The sequence below is a fragment of the Mauremys reevesii genome, linkage group 1 (assembly GCF_016161935.1).
Source record: "Mauremys reevesii isolate NIE-2019 linkage group 1, ASM1616193v1, whole genome shotgun sequence".
Taxonomy (NCBI): Eukaryota; Metazoa; Chordata; order Testudines; family Geoemydidae; genus Mauremys; species Mauremys reevesii.
The window spans coordinates 125,308,177-125,328,731 of record NC_052623.1 but is presented as its reverse complement, the minus strand read 5'-3'; the positions used below and the strand labels follow the sequence as shown (position 1 = coordinate 125,328,731).

General features: G+C 45.0%; 1 protein-coding gene across 6 annotated transcripts in view; it reads left to right on the top strand.

Moving 5' to 3' along the window:
• The window catches only part of OCA2 (OCA2 melanosomal transmembrane protein), a 290,480-nt gene that overhangs the window by 119,381 nt on the left and 150,544 nt on the right, over window positions 1-20,555 (top strand). For all 6 annotated transcript variants that reach the window (XM_039499675.1, XM_039499788.1, XM_039499735.1 and 3 more), the window contains exon 14: window positions 11,736-11,868. In XM_039499675.1, coding sequence (XP_039355609.1) covers window positions 11,736-11,868 — 133 coding nt within the window. The remainder of the gene's footprint in view (window positions 1-11,735; window positions 11,869-20,555) is intronic.

Below are 20,555 nucleotides of genomic sequence, written 5' to 3'. Positions count from 1 at the left end.
GAGTGGGTGGAGCCATGAAACTACCCACTTTTGCACCCATAGGTGCAGCTATGCCACCATCTTGGGTTGCAGCGAGTAAACCCCTAGTGCAACATATTCCCTCCACAGAGCAGCAGAGGGATTTATTGGGAGATTGTGACTCCCTATATCACAATCCCCTCCTTGGGTTGCTCCAGGGGCAGTGCAACAATCCCTATGTTGTGTTCTGAGGTGAAATCCAGACCAATGAAGGGTTGTTATCACTTGTCCTGTAGTCCCAAGTGCTTTAAGTGCTCTGTTGCTGCAGCTCCTCTGTGGGAGCCTGGACTGCTCGCAGTCAGCAACAAGCATGCACTCTCTGTCTGTATGCGTGCAACCCTCATCTAGCACTCTGACATCAGAAGTTTGCCTCCCGTAGCAACACAGTCACTCTCTGATTTCAATTAGCTTTGATTATACCTGGTGAAATTACCTCAATATACCCCCAGTCCCAATTTTTCCCCAAACCATGTGCCTGCAATGTCCAGCCCTTTCCTGGAACATTCAGAGGAATACTAAACTTGGTTTGCTCCTCTAAAGAGGCAAAATGCACAGCTGATCAGTGTAACTGAAGTAAACAGCCACTTCAGTTCAAACACAGCACTGGGTTGCTTTAGATTAAAAGTAAAACAAGTTTATTTAATTACAATGACATAGGTTTTAAGTGAAATCAAGTAGAAGGGATAAAGACTGAAACGGGTACAAACAAATAACTAAAAAATATTTTCTAATGCTACAACTTTAACAAGCTATTGTCTAGGTATCAGATAAGATTCTTACCACACACTTCTTCCAGCAAGATGACTGACCACCCCTCTCTTTGGCCAGGATCTCTTCGCAAGTTTCCTTTGTCATCTTAGGTGAAAGATAACTTGGGGTTCATTGCCCCTCTCTTTCATAGTCCAGTGAACTTTTAAAATGGATTCTTCTGGAGGTTACCTCACAAAATGAAGTTCATTCAAGCTGTGAGGAAGGAGACTGGGAGTCTGGTGGTGAAGGAAGCCCCATGCTGCTTTCTTCCTCCACGGGTATTTGCTATAATGCAAATTGATCTGTTCCTGTCCCCTCCAATGCAAATGAATGGCCACTTGACATGTTATTGCCAATAGACTCCAATGACACCTATCTGGAAGTGTCAACTCATCCTTTGTCTGGGAGAAACCTGTTTACTCACTCCACAGACTTGTCTGGTAAACACATTTTAGTCCCACACATGCTTCACATTTGTACGATCCCATGGGCTTTTACCGTACATACAACACACAAGAATATTAATAATCAGTGTGTTATTACTTTTTCAATGATACCTTACCTCAGGGGTTCTCAACCTTTTTCTTTCTGAGCCCTCCCCACCCCCCATGCTATTTAAAAACTACATGGCTCACCTGTGCCACAACAACTGTTTTTCTGCATATAAAAGCCAGAGCCAGTGTTGGGGAGTAGTGATCAGGGCAGTTTCCCGGGGACCCTTACCCTATCGGGTCCTGCAAAGCTAAGTTGCTCAGACTTCAGCAACAGCCCTAGGTGGCAGGGCTCAGGGCCATGGGCTTCAGCCCCATGCAGTGGGACTTGGTCTTTCTGCCCTGGGCCTTAGCAAGTCTCATACCAGCCCTGCTTGGAATACCACCTGAAATCAGCTTGTGGCCCCACAGCGGGCCCTGGACCACGGCCTTACCTGACACACATCAGATCAAGTTTATGACATTAATGAATACACTGAACTGATCAGGCCAGCTGAAAATCTCTACTAGATCTCAGGGAGTCCCTTTTTCTCTGGCATTGGGATGTTCTTAGATTACACCTTAACATAGAGTTTTGTTGCCTGCAATTCCTCCACACTCATCTTCCTTCTGCTTATATCTCCAAGGAGGAGGTAGTAGTCTTCCTCCTAAGAAATTCAAAGAATGTCAGTTGTTTGCTGGGCAAATCTTGCTAAATTTAATCTTGCTTGTTATTTCTGATATTACTTGGTATGGCTGCTGCACACCCAGTCCTGAAAAGTGTCCACAGTGTCAAAGGGAGCTTGGAGCATCAGACTTTATGCAAAGTATGAAGAAGATAGCAAAGGAAACTAGCCAGTGGGGCTGAGTGTTGAATTGCCTGTCCTCTTCTCAAAAGATTTAAAGAATAAGCAGGGTTGATGGGAGAAAGTTTTGGAGCTGAACAAACCCCCGAAATTCAGCCCAATTACGAAAACACTCTGCGCAGCTTGAGTAGCAGCTGTGATGGAATACCAAGAAGATGCAAATAATTTTCCTCTACTGATGTTGTGCACAAATCCTTACTTCTGAGACTTTTGTGTGTCAATTCTTGTGCCCTTGTGCCTAGTCTTGAATTTCAAAGAGTATAAATTGACACTGTCCCTTCAAAATAAGTATCTGTATGCAGCGCCACATCTCAGTTCAATTTCTTTCAGCTGTCAATCAAACTTGAGAGCTGCTTATCAACTTCAGCATTTTATTTTTTTTCCTGATTGCTATGCTTTTCTTTTTCACATAGGAATTTAATTTTGAGGGTTTCAGATAAAGGTATTTCTTGTACTGAGTTTTTCTGTTGAGAAGTTTCTGCATTGTTACAATTGATGACAAAAACTTTTCAGCACTGGTGCAGACATCGAAGACCTAGAGATGTAAGAAACTTTGTAAATCGAAGTCTAAAGCCTGGTCTACACTACGCGTTTAAACCGGTTTTAGGAGCGTAAAACCGATTTAACGCCACAACCGTCCACACTAAGGCCTGGTCTACACTAGGACCTTAAATCGAATTTAGCAGCGTTAATTCGAACTAATCGCTCAACCGTCCACACCAGGAAGCCATTTAATTCGAACTAGGGGGCTCCTTAGTTCAAATTTGGTACTCCACCCCGACAGGTGGAGTAACACTAAATTCGCACTTGCTAGCTCGAATTAGGCTAGGTGTGGATGCAAATCGAACTTAGTAGCTCCGGGAGCTATCCCACACTGCACCACTCTGTTGATGCTCTGGACAGCAGTCCGAGCTTGGATTTTCTGAGCAGCCACACAGGAAATGACCCGGGAAAATTTGAATTCCTTTTCCTGTCTGGACAGTTAGAATCTCATTTCTTGCTTTGACATCGGGGCGAGCTCCGCGGCACCTGCAACGACGCAGAGCTCTCCAGCAGAGGAGTCAGCCCAATGGAAGAATAGAAAGAGATCCCCAGCATGGACAGACCGGGAAGTCCAGGATCTGATTGCTGTGTGGGGCGAGGAGTCTGTGCTGTCGGAGCTGCGCTCCAACAAGCGTAATGCAAAGACCTTCGAGAAGGTCTCCCAAGCCATGACACAGAAAGGATACAGCCGGGATGCAATGCAGTGCCGCGTGAAAGTCAAGGACCTGAGGCAAGGCTATCAAAAAGTCAGAGCGGCAAACGGACGCTCCGGAGCACAGCCCCAGACATGCCGCTTCTACGAGGCACTGCATGCCATTCTCGGTGGGTCTGCCACCACTGTCCCACCAGTGACCGTGGACTCTGTGGATGGCATAGTGAACCAGGACAGTTCCTCCTCGATGTTCGCCGATGGGGAAGATGACGAAGGGTCCGTGGAGGAAGGCGCAGGCGACAGCGAACACAATGCCGCTTTCCCTGACAGCCAGGATCTCTTCCTCACCCTCACAGAGATCCCCTACCAACCCTCCCCGGCCGTGAACCCGGACTCAGAGTCAGGGGAAGGATCAAGCGCTAAGTCGTATAAACAAGAAAACATTTATTTGTACGAAACCATGTATACAAAAAAAAAGAAATTCTATATCTAAATACTATATCTAAAAGTTTTTAACGGGAAACTATACGAACAGTAGGTCCACACAGATTGGGATGGAACAATAGTCCTCCATGGACAATTCCACAAATGCGTCAAAAAGTTCCTCAAATACCCTCCGCAGGAGGTTTCTAGGAAGAGGTGCCTTATTTGGTCCTCCGGTGAAGCACACTCTTCCACGCCATGACATCCGTAGATACAGGGGAACCATCGCCTCAACCAGCATGGCCGCGTAGGGTCCCGGTCGGTGAAGTGCTTCCCTTAACATCCTGTCTTTCTGTACTTGAGAGACCCGCCTCAGGGTAATCTCGTTCATGAAGTGCTGCATCTAATTAGGGCAATTAGCGAATAGTTACTGTTCTTAATGGTTTACTTATACTTTGCATAACAAAGTCCCTCGCTTAGCAGCCACGTGCTGTAGGCCACAGAGGAAAACCATACATTGATCTTTCCCCTGCAGTGTCGGGAGTGGCTGGAAAAGGGTCATAGTATCTGATTTCCAGATTGCCTTTAGCAGGAGGGCACAGCTATCCGTTAACTGATAAGCATAATGTACTGTAAGGCTTACCAGGACTGTCTGCTAGACGGATTCAGCTATCTCTCCCGACTTCTCCGCTCTCCTGTGCAATGCCGCAGCCAATCGGAGCGTAGCCCAAAATGTCGTGCTTCTCTTGAGACCACGTGAGACTTGTTGCCCAGTACTGTCTTGTTCATAGAAATTGACTAGACGGTGTTCACTGTTCGCAAAAATGTATCTGTTCAAGGAAATCACTAACTTTCCCCATCACACAGCTTCGGCTCTTTCCCGGACTGCCCCGGCATCCCCCTCGCAGAGACTGGCAATGATTAGACGGCGAAAGAAGAAGACCAGGGACGAGATGTTCACTGAACTGATGGCCTGCTCCCGAGCAGAGGCTGCAGAGCAGAAACACTGGAGGGAGACCCTATGTGAGCAGCATCGCACACTCATGGAACGTGAGGATAGGTGGCGGCAGGAAGACCAGCAGACCACCCAAACGCTGCTTGGTCTCATGAAGGAACAAACGGACACGCTTCGTCGCCTTGTTGATGTCCTGCAGGACCGCAGGCTGGAGGACAGGGCCCCCCTGCAGTGTCTCTGCAATCGCCCTCCCCCGCCAAGAAGTTCTGGCCCCCCCTCACCCAAAAGTACAAGACGGAGGGGCGGTAGGGGCCGTGAGAACTGTCACTGAACCAGAGCAGAGCGACCGTGTACCCCGCACTTCTCACGTTAGAAATTTGTAGAAGTGCTTCCCTTATAGGCTCAGCCAGTCCCAAATCCAAGGTTCATCCCCCCACTGTTTATTAGATTAATAAAAGATGTTTGCTGTTAATCACTGTTTCGGTCATGTCTTTCCTGTCAGAGGATTTTTCGGTGTATGGGGTGGACAGGGGTTTCATACTTGCACGGTATAGCCTACAGTACCAGGGTACAGACTTGGGGAAAGGATCAACTGCGGGGCACACACACACTGCAGTCAGTAGGCACCAGGGTCATTCTGTGTCGTGTATGCTGCCCCTGGTTATTCCGTAATCTGTATGCTTGTCCCAGGTCCTAGCGCCTGCCATGCCATTAATGTAAAGGCAGGCTGCCCTTACCATGCACTTCCAATGGATCAACGAGCCTATCCGCTGCCCTGAGCCCCAACAAGAGCCCTCATCCACGGACAGATACTCACCCTTCTCCCACACCCATCACCCCTTCCTACGCACAAACCCGCAGCCCACTGCCGTCATCCAAACCCCTATGCAAAGAAGGCACCACTCGCCCCTTCCTGCAAACCCTTCCCTTCATGCAGAACCACTTTCAGCCGTCCCCCACCCCAGAGACCTATGTAGGAGCAGGAGGATGTCAGTCCTCTATGGAGGAAGTGGTCTGTACGTCAGTGCACACCGTGCCCAGCACAGTATGCGTCCATGTTTCAACACCAGAACAGAAATGCAAAGTAAAACAAAGATTTATTAATAATGAGTGTAACAATTACTTTGCTTTAAAACGTGCTTTGGAAGTGGGGGAAACTTGGAGAACGCGGCATGTAGCCGCAGATCGAAATCGACACAAACAGACACAGGCCCAGGGTCAGTTTCTCTTGAAAGCAAGTGGAGAGTCATAGGTTACCCTGATCTCTGAGGAAACTTGCTTTCAAAGCCTCCCGGATACACAGCGCTTCCCGCTGGGATATTCTCTCAGCACGGGTGTCTGGCTGAGCGTAAACTGCAGCCAGGCGATTTGCCTCACCATCCCATCCGGACAAAAAGGCCTCGCCCTTGCTCTCACACAGATTGTGCAGCACACACCAAGCAGCAATAACTACGGGGATATTCTTTTCGCTGATGTCCGAGCGAGTCAGTAAGGTCCGCCATCTCCCCTTGAGACGTCCGAAAGCACACTCCACCACCATTCTGCACTTGCTCAGCCGGTAGTTGAAGAGTTCCTTCTCTCTGTCCAGGGCGCCTGTATAGGGCTTCATGAGCCAGGGCATTAGCGGGTAGGCTGGGTCCCCGAGGATCACTGTAGGCATCTGCACATCCCCAACCGTTATTTTGTGGTCTGGGAAGAAAGTACCTGCCTGGAGGAGTCTAAAGAGACCAGAGCTCCTGAACACATGCGCGTCATGAACCTTGCCCGCCCACCCAACGTTGATGTTGGTAAAACGTCCCCTATGGTCCACCAGTCCTTGCAGCACCATGGAAAAGTAGCCCTTTCGGTTAATGTACTCGCTGGCCTGGTGGGCTGGTGCCAGGATAGGGATGTGAGTCCCATCTATAGCCCCACCGCAGTTTGGGAATCCCATCGCGGCGAAGCCGTCTATGATGACCTGAACGTTTCCCAGGTTCACTACCTTTGAGAGCAGTTGATCAACGATTGCGTGGGCTACTTGAATCACAGCAACCCGCACGGTAGATTTGCCCACGCCAAAGTGGTTCGCTACTGACCGGTAGCTGTCTGGCGTGGCAAGTTTCCAGAGGGCTATGGTCACTCGCTTCTGCACACTCAGGGCTGCTCGCATCCGGGTGTCCTGGCGCTTCAGGGCAGGGGCCAGCAAGTCTCAGAGTTCAAGGAAAGTGCCCTTACGCATCCTGAAGTTTCGCAGCCACTCTGTTTCATCCCAGACCTGCAGCACTATGCGGTCCCACCAGTCCGTGCTTGTTTCCCGGGCCCAGAATCTCCGTTCCACACCATGAACTTGACCCATTGCCACCATGATCTCCACTGCCCGGCATACCCTGCTTTCTGAGAGGTCTGCGCCACTCTCCTCACCGCGCTGCCGGAGCCTCCTCGCCCGATTTCTCAGCAGCTGACCGTGGAAGAGGTGGACGATAAGGTGCGAGGAGTTGACAACAGCCATAAGTGCAGCGATGATCGCAGCGGGCTCCATGATCGCAGTGCTGTGGCATCCGCGCTGTAACCGACCAGAAAAGTGCGCGAACAGATTTCCCGCCGGTGCTTTCAGGGAGGGAGGGCGGTTGTGAGTGACGGTTGAATGATGACAGTTACCCAAAACCACCATCGACACATTTTTCCCCCAGCAGGCATTGCGAGCTCTACCCAGCATTCCAATGGGCAGGGGGGACTGCGGGAACTGTGGGATAGCTTCCCACAGTGCACCGCTTCCAAAGTCGACACTGGCCCCGTGAATGTGGACTCAGAAATTCGAATTAGTGTATTTAGTATGGATACACAAATTCGACTTCATAAGGTCGAATCCACAAATTCGAACTAAGTTGATTCGAAATAGTCTTGTAGTGTAGACAAGGCCTAAGAGGCCCTTTATATCGGTATAAAGGGCTCTTTAAACCGGTTTCTGTACTCCTCCCTAACGAGAGGAGTAGGGCTAATATCGGTATTACCATATCGGATTGGGGTTAGTGTGGCCGCAGATCGACGGTATTGGCCTCCGGGTGGTATCCCACAGTGCACCACTGACCGCTCTGGACAGCAATCTGAACTCGGATGCAGTGGCCAGGTAGACAGGAAAAGCCCCGCGAACTTTTGAATATTTCCTGTTTGCCCAGCGTGGAGCTCTGATTAGCACGGGTGGTGATGCAGTTAAAAATCAAAATAAAGAAAGAGCTCCCGCATGGACGATGCGGACGTGATCGCTGTAAGGGCAGGCAAATCTGTTCTATCAGCGCTCCGTTACAGAAGACGAAATTCAAAATCATTTTTTAAATATCTCCAGACAGATGCCATAGCAGGGACTCAGCGCACTGCTGCGTGACAAGCGTAACGGAAAGCCAAAGAATCAAATGGACGCTCATGGACTGGAGGACTCAAGCTATCCCACAGTTCCTGCAGTCTCTGAAAAGCATTTGCATTCTTGGCTGAGCTCCAAATGCTTCTAGGGTCAAAAACAGTGTCCGCGGTGGGTCAGGGCATAGGTCGGCAATTTACGCACCCCCCCCTCACCCCCAGAAGTGAAAGGGAAAACAATCCTCTCTTGACTCTTTTACATGTCACCCTATCTTTACTGAATGCTGCAGATAGACGCAATGGTGCAGCACTCAACACCAACATCCTTTCTCCCCCCCACGCTATGACTGGCTGATGGTACAATATGACTGGTATCTGTCCTCGTCATCAGCCTATTGGCACATGGGGCAGTGCAAAAGGACTGGTAACCATGCTGACTAGCATCTGTTAGGTCGATCAATGGCGCCTGGTCCTAATTTTTCCTGGTAGATGGTACAATATGGCTGATAACCATCGTCATCATAGCAACAGGGGGCTGAGCTCCATCAGCCCCCACCCTTCATGTGTAAAGAAAAGATTCAAGTGCCCCTGAACTAGCAGAGGGATGCTGGGCTCCTCCCCTACACACTCCTTACTGTCCTGTCTGGACTATCATAGCAGCTGGAGGCTGCCTTCCACTCATATCTCACTAACACGTCACTGTGTCTTATTCCTGCATTCTTTATTACTTCATCACACAAGTGGGGGGACAATGCTACGGTAGCCCAGGAAGGCTGAGGGAAGAACGGAATCAACAGGTGGGGTTGTTGCAGGAGCACCCCCTGTGAATAGCATACAGCTCATAATTTCTGCAGGATCTGACACAGAGCAGCTGTGCTCTCTGATATAGTGGTTCTCTAGTACACTTGCCCATATTCTAGGCAGGACTGATTCTATTTTTAGATACCAAAAAGGAGGGATTGACTCAGGGAGTCATTCCCAATTTTGGCTTTTGCGCCCCTGGCTAAGAGCAGCCAAGGGCACTTATGACAGCAGCAAATGGAACAGTGCAAAAGGACTGGTAGCCACGATCCTCTTATTACCAATTTATGGTATGGTAGATGGTACAATATGGCTGATAACCATCTCTGCTATCATGCAAAAGCAAAAGCATGCTGCTGTGTAGCGCTGCTGAATCGCCTCTGTGAGCGGCATCTAGTACACATACGGTGACAGTCACAAAAGGCGAAACAGGCTCCATGATTGCCATGCTATGGCATCTTCCAGGGCAATCCAGGGAAAAAAGGCATGAAATGCTTGTCTGCCATTGCTTTCCCAGTGGAAGGAGTGACTGACGACATTTACCCAGAACCACCCGCGACAATGATTTTTGCCGCATCAGGCACTGGGATCTCAACCCGGAAATTCAAAGGGGCGGGGGAGGCTGCGGGAACTATGGGATAGCTACGGAGTAGCTACCCACAGTGCAATGCTCCAGAAATCGACGCTAGCCTCGGACCGTGGACGCACACCACCGATTTAATGTGTTTAGTGTGGCCGCGCACACTCGATTTTATACAATCTGTTTTGTTAAACCGGTTTATGTAAATTCGGAATAATCCCGTAGTGTAGACGTACCCTAAGGCCTGGTCTCTGAGGTACCATATTCTTTAACTTTGCCAAGTTCCCATAACACATGACTCTGGTCTAATCCAATCATCAGAAATAAAGGTGTTTTCTCTGCATTTTAGGTCCCCCTTTCTCCTTTTCATTTTAAAAGTAGCAAATAATCTAAATGCCTTTAACTCTATCTCTTTCAAGAACTCCTATCAACAGGATCCACCTTAGTGCTGTCTTTCTTTGCACTGAGATAAATAAATTGCTGTCAGTGCTATGAAAAGTCTCAAGAGCATTACATTCTGAGAGTCAGTTGAAAACTGAAAGAATTGGATTTATTTCAGTAGCTCTTGGTTAGGTATATTCTGATCATCTCTCCTGTTTTACTCCTCATCCAACTGTGTCCCAGCCATTGTATTATCCCGGGAATGAGGATTATTGGTTTGTGCAGGATCAAAGTTAATACAATTCAATCACCTTCATACCCCTGGGTCGCTTCAGATTATATAGGAAACTGCAAACCTTTTAGATTAGACTGTGTAGAGCCAATTACTGCTTCTTCATATCTCTTGAATCATGGTTCACGTGGCAGCATTTTCTGTCTTCTTTTGTGATCCATATCTTTAAAGAAAGAGGCCCTTGTGCAAACATTTGGGTAGTTAGGCCCGTTTTCATGCAAAATGTCTGTAATTATGTAAATATATGCAGGACAATATGTCTGTTTTTGTGAGTGGATGTTGAAAAATCTGGCCCTGTAAGTCTTTGTTTGCTCACATGACGCTTGGTAGAGCTCTTAAAAGTTTGTAGATTGATTCCTTCATAATGTTGTCTCCTTCAGCTCTGAAACTTAATTTGATGCCTGCTAAGTATCCAGACCATCCTTTATGAGCATTTACAGGATTGACTTATACAATCTGTTCTGAAAAGATGGAAGGGGTTGGGTGGGAGGCCCTCTGTCTTCTTTGCTCTGGATGTTTCCACATCATATATACTTGAACTGAGAGCTTTCCACATAGATGCTTTCAATAGGGAGTATGGTGCAGCCTAACAATGTGTATTTCAGGTAGCAAGTCCAATCTGTCTTAAAACTCAGGATGTAAACAGCCCCTGATTCTGCATGGAAATGTTGTTGTTATGTATTATTTGCATTACAACAGCAGCAAGATGCTTTAACTGAGGTTGAGGCACAGAAAACTTAAATGACTTCACACAGCAAGTCTGTGGGAGAGATGGGAATTGAACCCAGATCTCTTGCGTGGAAGTCCAGTGCCTTAATAAAGAATAATAAAAAAAACTTCCTCCCAAATCTGGCTCTGTGGGGATTCCCTGTTGAGAGAACTTTTGTTGTGGTTACCGGAGGGAACCTTGATATCAATACATCTCTAATATCTAGAGTTGAAACTCTTTGTCATTAGGACCTTTATTAACATTAAAGCAATATAATATAAATAGGGGACAAATCTTGAATTTTTTTTTGGTAAGAAATAATGGGTGAGGTTTTCAAAAGCACACTGAATTGGCTCAACTCTCCTTCCATTTAAGGCAATGGAGTTTTACCTTTGACTTTAATGGGAGCAAAGCTAGATCAGCACTAAGAACTTTGGAACAGCCCACCCCAAATATTGAACATTACATATATATATTTGAATTCTGCGTTTGACCTCATTCCAAGCCTCCGTCATACAGGAAGTATAACGGAACTTGAACAAATACTAAATTGAAGAAAAAATATTGCAAAATGTGTTCTAATTGCTAGACAATGCTTTTGCTGTAATAGCATATTGTAGAATTTGGGACAAGTCTTGGTTTGAGTAAAATGGATGCAAAAACTCATATTGTCATCAGTGGAGACAGGAACTGGTAATTAGTGTGTAAATATATAAGAACTATTTTGATAGTGAAATTTAATGGAATATTTTTGAGTTGGTTTGGTTGGCATGAAATTTATTTAATAATAATTTCTCTGAGACTGGGGAAGCACAAAATATGCTGTGCTTGGAAATTACCTATTACCTGCTTTGTGACGTGTATATAAGCACTGAATTGTAAAGTACACAATGACAAATACTTTTTCAGGTAATGTAGGAAAATAACTGATCTGTAATTTATTATTGCATTTTTATTCCTAGGGTTTGGATTTTGCAGCATTTACAGGACATATGTTTGTTGGAATTTGTCTTGTTCTTCTGGTCTCCTTTCCTTTCCTCAGACTCCTTTACTGGAACAAAAAGCTTTACAACAAGGAGCCAAGTGAGATTGTTGGTGAGTTAGAGCATGAAATCATATTTTTATAGCCATTGAGTTGGATAATTTTTAAAATTAAATGAATTCCGTGTACCATAATGTTGTGTGTATGAAAACAGATTGGTCCACACAGCCTCATTCTATCTCTGAATGTTAGTATTTTACTAATAGTTTGGTTTTGGTTGTTTTTTATTTTGCAAGTAATGATTTTCCTGACACTACTGCTTTTAGTTATGCGTTAAGATTTATGTACATACTGAAAGTGTGCAGCAAACTATATGAAATATACAACCACAGTAAATAAACGTTATGCTAATTACATCACCTGAACCTAATGAAGCATTTTTCATTGTCCTGAGAGGCATAATTGAAATAGACTTATCAGCAATTTAAAAATCATTGTTGTGTGTTTTGTTTTTTCATTTGGGTCATTATGATTATAGGAGGTGTGACCATGGGAAGAATTCTAAAATAATCTAAACTACTCAAGATAACATTTGTGCAGAATTCTCACTCGTGGCCTTTTGTTCTGTAAGATCCTTGGAACTTCCCAAGGTCTAAAGGTTTTTGGTCCCTAGAGCAGCTCTCATGGGTTGGGGCATGAGCTACATTTGCCATCCTCCCACTGGTAGTTCCACCATATAGCGGTCTAAATGCTGCTTTTGGAAGCTTCCAAATAGTTCTTTCTTGTCTGCAGTTAGAGAAAGAGTTTACTGTAGGATCTTTGTCTCCAGCTTTCTGTTGTGGCTCTTCATCCCAAAACAGACAGGAATTGGAAGGGCTCTCTTCTTCTGGTGTGGCCATTCCTATCTGCCAATCAGGTCCAGTCCCTTCAATTTGCCTTTTAGTTTGCTGACCTTACTGACTTTTGTTTCAGTGTTTTCGAAGCCTTAGTCGTTGCTCTGAGGCTTTAATTTGACTACTGGAATCCCCTCTCCAGTAGAGTTGCTGTGCCCTGGCACCAGCTGGTGAAGAAGGTGTTACATACCCCTGTCTCAGCTAGCCCTCTTTGAACAAGGTTGAGTAATAAGCGCTCCTCTGTAATGATGGTGATTGCTCACCTTCCCCTGCAAGAATTTAGTAGTCTGGACAACCATGTCAAAGCAAAGGAAGGCTGAGCATATGGCACCCCCCCCCCAGAACCCTGTGCTTCAGTGCTGGGATTCAAAGGTTGGAGGCAATCTTTTGAGTCATAGCCAAAGTACAGGTTGAACTTTAGGAATAGGTGTCTGTCCTGGTCAGATCCTTTCTGCAGTAACTTAAAAGGTAAGTGCATAAGGGTGTTGATTTGTCCTGTCATCAGATGTGGGCAGCATTTGATGTAGTTGATACAATAATGAGATCTGCTGTCTTGGTAGTGACTCCCACCAGGGGTGGGTGGCTGTAGTCTCCTCCTTGGAAATTGAGAGAAAAACCTAATGACTTGCCTTATCAGTGAGAGAGCTTGTTTTGAGCTGCAGGCTTTTATAGAAATCTAAAGAGATAACGTGACACCCTGTTCTCTTGGGCTTGTATCCTGTCCCTTAGGCCCTCCCCTCAAGGGAGGGAAGAGAAAGGTGCTACCGCTTAGAAAGGTGGCTTGTGCCTTGACACTTGATTTCAAGGGAGGCCAATACCCACTTTGCCCAGGATACTCATTCACAGCAGCAGAAGCCAATGGCTTTTCAGTATGTACCAAAAACCAAAAGGTTTTTGAAGTATTCTAAGGGATATCGGAGAGAGAAGGTGAGAGAATATCTTTTATTGGTGGGAGAGATACACTTTCAAGCTTCCACAGCTTGTCTCTCTCACCAACAGAAGTTAGTCCAATAAAATATATTCTCTCACTCATCTTGTCTCTGTAATATCCTGGGACCAGCATTGCTACAAAACCACTGCATACAACTAGGGCAGATAGGCAGCCAACCACTTTCTGTAGCTTGCCAGGACATCCCTGTCAGAGCAAATTTAAGATCCTTTTACCCTGATGTGTGCCCTCATCCCCCTGTACATGAGAGTCCTAGGAATTGCTCTGTGGGACTGCAAAAATCAAGTTTTCAAAAATTATCAAGATTTTTCTCCACCTCTGGGTATTAGGAAGAGATGTTGCAGGAAATCTATTCCTAATGTCCAAAGAAGCTATTAAGCTTGTGCTTCTAGGCAAGAAAGGAAAGGATGTTATATCTTGATAGTAAAAAAAAAAAAAAAGACGCATCTGTCAACACCTTAGGTCGCAGGGAACTGAATCAATATTTATCCCTCAAATAGTTACTGGTTACCATGGGAGCCTTCAGTGATCTTTTAAGAGAAATTTTCTGGCTAGGTGATCTGCAGCTGCCTGATTAAGGGTATTCAAAAATAAAGGAAGGTTTGCCATTGGGCAGGGTTTCTCAAACAGGGGTCGCCACTTGTGTAGGGAAAGCCCCTGGCGGGCCTGGCCGGTGTCTTTACCTGCTCCATCCGCAGGTCCAGGCCAATGGGAGCTGCTGGAAGTGGTGCGGGCCGAGGGACTTACTGGCTGCCACTTCCAGCAGCTCCCATTGGCCTGCAGCGGTGAACTGTGGCCAGTGGGAGCTGCGATCGGCCGGACCTGCGGATGGGGCAGGTAAAGACACCGGCCAGGCCCTCCAGGGGCTTTCCCTACACAAGTGGCGACCCCTGTTTGAGAAACCCTGCCATAGGGGAACTACACTACTAATTTTGAGTCTTGCCTTTTGGGCAGGCCTCAGTGCTGCATCTTTTAATGAAATGGTTGGTGATAGGCATAGCTTACCCCACTCCTCATGGGAGTGGAGGGGTCAGCTTACTTGGCTGATCAAAGATACCAGTGGGGTGACAGTCACTAAGTTTAAATAATAATTTACCCAATTCCCAACTTGTTCTGAGTAGACAATTGAAGTATACAGGATAGGTGGGCTGAGACCTCCATTATTACTGCTGTTAGGGAGGGTCCAGAACTCTAAGAGTGTAGGAAGTTCCTGTCTGTCTTGTACAAGGCCCAAGAATAAGAATCCTCCATGGATGAGCTCTTCAGAGAAAAATAATTACAAGGTGAGTAATTATCTCTTTTTATGGAGGGGAGAGTGAAGCCCCATAACTTTAAAATCCATTGTAATTTTGTATAATTATAAAAGATTATTACCTTTCTTTGCCTACTGGGAGTATATTATTATAATCTTTGGTATCCAGCAATTTTTTCATAACCTACCTGTTTGTTATTTGAAATGAAATTAGTTCACTTTAATGAATTTCTTTTCTAATTAAAGTGATAGCTTTCATGGATATTTTCTTGTATAATTGGAGTTGTTATTCAGTAATATTTTGTTTAAAATGCCATTCTGCAAGGAGTCCCTGTAACAGGGTGTACTGGGCCCATTGAGGTCCCCTGCTGGGCCCATTGTGGTCCTACGACATCCTGCCCTAGAAAAAGAGCAGTAAAGGTGGGTCCGCCAGGCCTGCCTAGAAAGGCTGCAGGGAAGAAGCCAATCAGAGCCCAGCAGGCTCAGTTAAAACGAGCTGCAAAGTCTAAGCAGGTAAGTTGCTGGCTGGGACCAGAAGAGTGAGGAAGGACTGCAATGTTGTGAAATTCTCCAGGCAAGGAGGCCGGGGAGAGACCCTGCTCAAGTAGGAACAGACAGAAAACCCGAGGGCTGTAACTGTAAGGTAACTTGGGTGAAGGTGATGGGACAGAGTGGGAAGCAGCCCAGGGAATGCAGTAGCAGCAACTATTAAGGAAAGCAGCATGTGGATGATATTTGCAGGGTCCCTAGGTTGGGACCTGGAGTAGTGGGTGGGCCTGGGTTCCCCCACTGGTGAAGAAGCCAAAGCCCTGAGAAAGGGACACGTTTTATGCATGTAGAAGCCCAAGCAGAGGGCTGGAATAGAAGCCCAAGCAGAGGGCTGAAGACCCTGCAGAGGGCCAACCATTTGTTGAACTTTACCAGTGAAAGGGGACTGAAGTGAAGGAGTGACCTGCTGGAGAGTTGGGGCAATAAGAAGGTGAAGAATCTCCAGGGAGAAAGCCCTGGGGACACTGCTTTATATCAGGGCAGGCACAGACTTAAAGCTAGCCCAGAAGGAGGTGAGGTCTGAGCCCAGAGACAGGGCTAAAGACTTGAACAAAGGCACAGGGATAGGCCCTGTTGGACCTTTTACCCTGGAAGGGGTTCAACCATTTTAGACTTTGTGTGACTTAGCCATATTTACCCCTAAAATTGTGAAGTTATTTTTGTAATACTTTCTTGAATAGAAAATTGTCTTTTTATGGTTTTAACCTTTACATTGTGTTTGAGTATTTTAAAGAAATTCATGCATCCGACAAAGTGGGTATTCACCCATGAAAGCTCATGCTCCAATACATCTGTTAGCCTATAAGATGCCACAGGACTCTTTGCTGCTTTTACAGATCCAGACTAACACTGCTACCCCTCTGATACTTAAAGAAATCAGTTGTGTATAGTCACATTACTGATTAACGTGAATAATACATTCATTCATGAATATTATATTTAGCCAATAAAGTGTTGTAAAGCTTTAAGAAACTGGCATATTTTGCCTCAAATTAGCCTTCTTATTTATAATCCCTGTTACTCTCAGCCTAGTATATTCAGAAATTATAATCAGTGTACTGTGTGCTTTCCCCATAATCAGCAGCTACTCCATCTCTGAGAAGCTAATCAGTAGCTGCTCAATTAAATCAAATGCTAAAGCACTATTTCTACTGAAATTTTCTGTGAAATGGGAAGAGAAGGTGATAAACACAGATTTCATTAAAAGGTAGCTGCAGTAATTTGGCTTTGGAAAAGCAACAGAATATGCTCAAGATGTCTTAATGAGTCCTTTCCTTCTCTAATTGCCATGATTCTGTGATAACTTGAAATGTATTGTTTGAAGCAGCTCTTTTAATCAACTAAATATCTGCCATTTTACTCTCTGATTAGCAATCAAACAGTCTTTGAAGTTATAGGAAATGGCACTGATATGCTGTTTTCCACTGATTTTTATTGTTTGTTATGTAGTTTAAGTATCTTCTGTTGTTTTTGGCTGCTTAGATTAGTCAGCTCTGAGTGGGGTACTAAAAGCAGATTGACTTTGATTTTAAGAAGAGGTAATTCTGTTTATTTGAGGAGAATATTGACAATTTATTTTCAGCATTGTGCATTACCTGTCACTTTAAATCCTGGCATCAGTTGAGGGCTGTAAAACCCAAGCAAGCTTGTGCTCTTCCCATAATACGGTTTACCTCTTGTGGCTTGCTAATCTTGAAACAGACATAATCTCTCTCTCTCTCTCTCTCTCTCTCTCTCTCTCTCTCTCTCTCTCTCTCAGCACTTCTTGAGTGCTCCCCTTGGGTGATATGCTTGGCTTCCTGCACCTCACTGTGGGCGGAACCATGCGGTCCAACCACGCTTAGACTGGGTCTCTGGGCTGCAACCCCCCTGTTTACCAGTTGTGTTAACATGACAGGCCCAACTAAGTGTTGTATCTGTCAGTCCATTCCCTCCAGGGACCTGTGGCCAGCACAGTGGTTAAAGTGACTCAAAAATGGCTTCTTCAAAACAAAGCATTATTTATTGATCCCCCAAAGGTACTAAGCACATAGAGCAAAGGGTAAAAACAGTAAAGGTTTATATGCACATGTTTCCTTTTACTTAATCTTTAATCATTCCTTAAAAGCTTTTGTGCATTTCAATCAGTCCAGTTACCTCCACCAAACTGCCCCTGCTGGTTTCTGCCTCTCTCTGTCTCTATCTCTGTCTCCTTGCCAGCCAGTCAGCTTTCACTGACACTCTGGTCACTCAGGGTATGTGTTATATCCTTGGGGGCAGCCGGTTTAGGAAGAAATCACTTGAGACCAGACAGCAGACAGCTAACAAAACTACCATTTTATTTACAGACACAGAGCTCACCCAACCGGCCGAAACCGGCTGGGCTATCCCCTAATAATCTAACTCAGTTGCCATAGGAACAAAAACCATGACAACCAAATACACAACAGTATGTCTACACTGCAATTAAAAACCTGTGGCTGGCCCATGCCAGCTGACTTAAGTTCGGGCTAAGGAGCTGTTGAACTGTGGTATAAATGCTTGGGCTGGAGTCCGGGCTCAAGGACCCTGCAAAGTGGGGTGGCCCCAGAGCTTGGCTGCAGCCTGAGTCTGAACATCTATACAGCAATTAAACAGCCCCTTAGCCCAAGCCCTGTGAGTCTTATTAGCTGGCATGGGCCAGCCATGGGTGTCTAATTGCAGTGTAGACATACCCTTAGTCAACCCCCACCCTTTTCTAGGCCTGGTGTTCTCTAATGTTTAGAATCCTCTTTATCCTAGCCTTAGCCTTGGGAAGATTAAACCATTCTCAGCTTGTCCGGAGCCCGGTAGAGGATATTGCCCAATAAATATCTTCCCCATGGTTTTCTCCAGGACTATTGCAGTGTCATTGTTTTGCCTTTCCTGCTTGGTTACTTTAACCATCCCTTTTTATATAACTCCATTGCTAGTAACCTGTCAAACAAACATACAGAAGCAAATTAATCACAAATATCACAGATATTTCCCAGTTTGTTACGATCCCTAGTACGTGTTGGGGGAGACGGGAGGCAAAATGTCTTGTAGAAATACGTGAAAAGAATGTTGAATTCCCCATTACCATGAGGGAAAAATGTTGAAGAAACACCTTCTATAACCTAATGAGGTACTGAAGAAAAAGATGAAAATATATAAAACCCAAATGAAGTGCCTATGCATTTCCCTGAAACTTGGGTATTCTAAGAACAAAGGACCAAGTACAAAAAGTTCAGGGCAAAAGTTCAGAAACAGTCTACAAAAAAGGCATTTGAGTAGCTCCGGGTGAATAAGAGAGATCTTTATCCTGTTTCAATTTGTCACCTGGGACCTGGCTTCTTTAATCTATCTTTCTTTAGTGGAGAAGAATCAAAGGAATTTCACACTCACCAAAGAAAGAAATAAGATTAGGTGGTGTGGTCAGAGGGTGGGAAAGAAGATGTTCCCTAAAAGAATATGAATGGGGGAAACAATGGTATATGCCTGTAGGAGAAAATAATATTGTTGTTCCTCTCAAATAGACAGAATTTTCAGTTGTAAAATCAAAGGCCTGTCTTAAAATCATTGTTATTCCCTTGAGGATTAATGACACATATTTTTTCCCATTGAGAAGTACTGCCTTCTACCAGAGGCTTACAGCTACTTAGCAGCTAGTGTTCAGATCTCAGGATTTATGAAGTTCTTTATCACCAAGGTGGTGGGTTATATACAATATTGTGGAGCTGTTACTCCCCTTAATGACTGCTGCAGAGGCAGGCTTTCCTCTAAGAGAGCCCATAATTTGGGGAGATATAGCCCTCCAATTTTTCTATGTTGTTTGATCCAAGTTCTGACTGTATCACTCACTCAAGAAAATAACTATTAAATCAAGTGTGTCAGATGCCAGTTGTGGGGCCACGTGCTGTCCAATTGATGTATTTATCCAGCACACATGTCAATTTAACAATATACTGTAGTCTAGCCCCCTAGCAACAGAGGAAACAGTGCTGCAGTGGCATATCACTTTGCACACGGAGCCAGGAGAGCACAGGGGAATTGTCTAGGACTGTGTGATTGTAGTCATGTGTAAAGAATTTGGTATAAAGAGAAAGTCATGTAATCTGCCTCAGCGTTAAGTGCAGAGGCATAGAAATAGACTGGTGTGCTACTCTGTCTCCCTCTCCTATGAGAAGTGCTACTGCTGTCTCTGCAGACATCAGAAGAAGGGTGAAATGGGAGAGGAGAAAAAAGGCACAAAGCCTGGAGATGGAAGAGTATCAAAATGTAGAAAACAAAAGGAGAGAAAGTAATGAGGGAGGCAGAAAAGAGAGAGAAAGAGAGGGACACAATACAGCTGCCAAAAAAGGAGGACACAAGAAAAGACAAATTGAAAATCTTATTTAGTCCTCACTGAGCAATACATTTGACACCTGTGTGTTAAGTATAGAGCTTCCCATTATCTGAGTAGTGTTGTTATAGCAAAAATAATCATTATACTATACATCATTTGTAGAATATAGAATGTTGTCAAGTTTGTACTGTAATTTTAGAAGAATACAATGCAGTCTTTCTATGGTCAAATTAAAATGTTTTAATACTTTTTTCCTTGAACTCGTATTTTATTTTTTCTTACTACTAAACAATCTAACTATCCTCTTGCATTCCATTCCTTCTAGTATGTTGTATAGGAATTCCATACTAATTAAAATTGAGGGGGTTTAGAGGTTTCAAAGTTCACACCTTCCTGAGTGCCACAGGGACAAGCTTCTGCATCCTTTCTCTGCAGGAAGGCTTAGAGAGAATTGTGGGCCAGGGAGGGGGCATGATCAGTGGTAGCTGTCTGCTGCCTGGGTCTTCTGTATAGTAGAAATACAGCATCTCTGTTTAATTCTGTGTTCCATTCTCCTGAGTAAGGGGTCAACGGTTTAGACTCTTAGGGTCTGATGCACAGTCCATTGAAGGCAATGGAAGTCTTTTAATGGACTTCAATGGATTTTGGGTCAAGTCTTTAGGAAATTGGACATGTGGTGTTAGATGTCAAAGAGAAATTTTAGGGATCTATCATTAGATAACAGACAGTCACAAAAGACATTTTTTGTTTTCAACTTCATAGAATCATAGATTATTAGGGTTGGAAGGGACCTCAAGAGATCATCTAGTCCAACCCCCTGCTCAAAGCAGGAC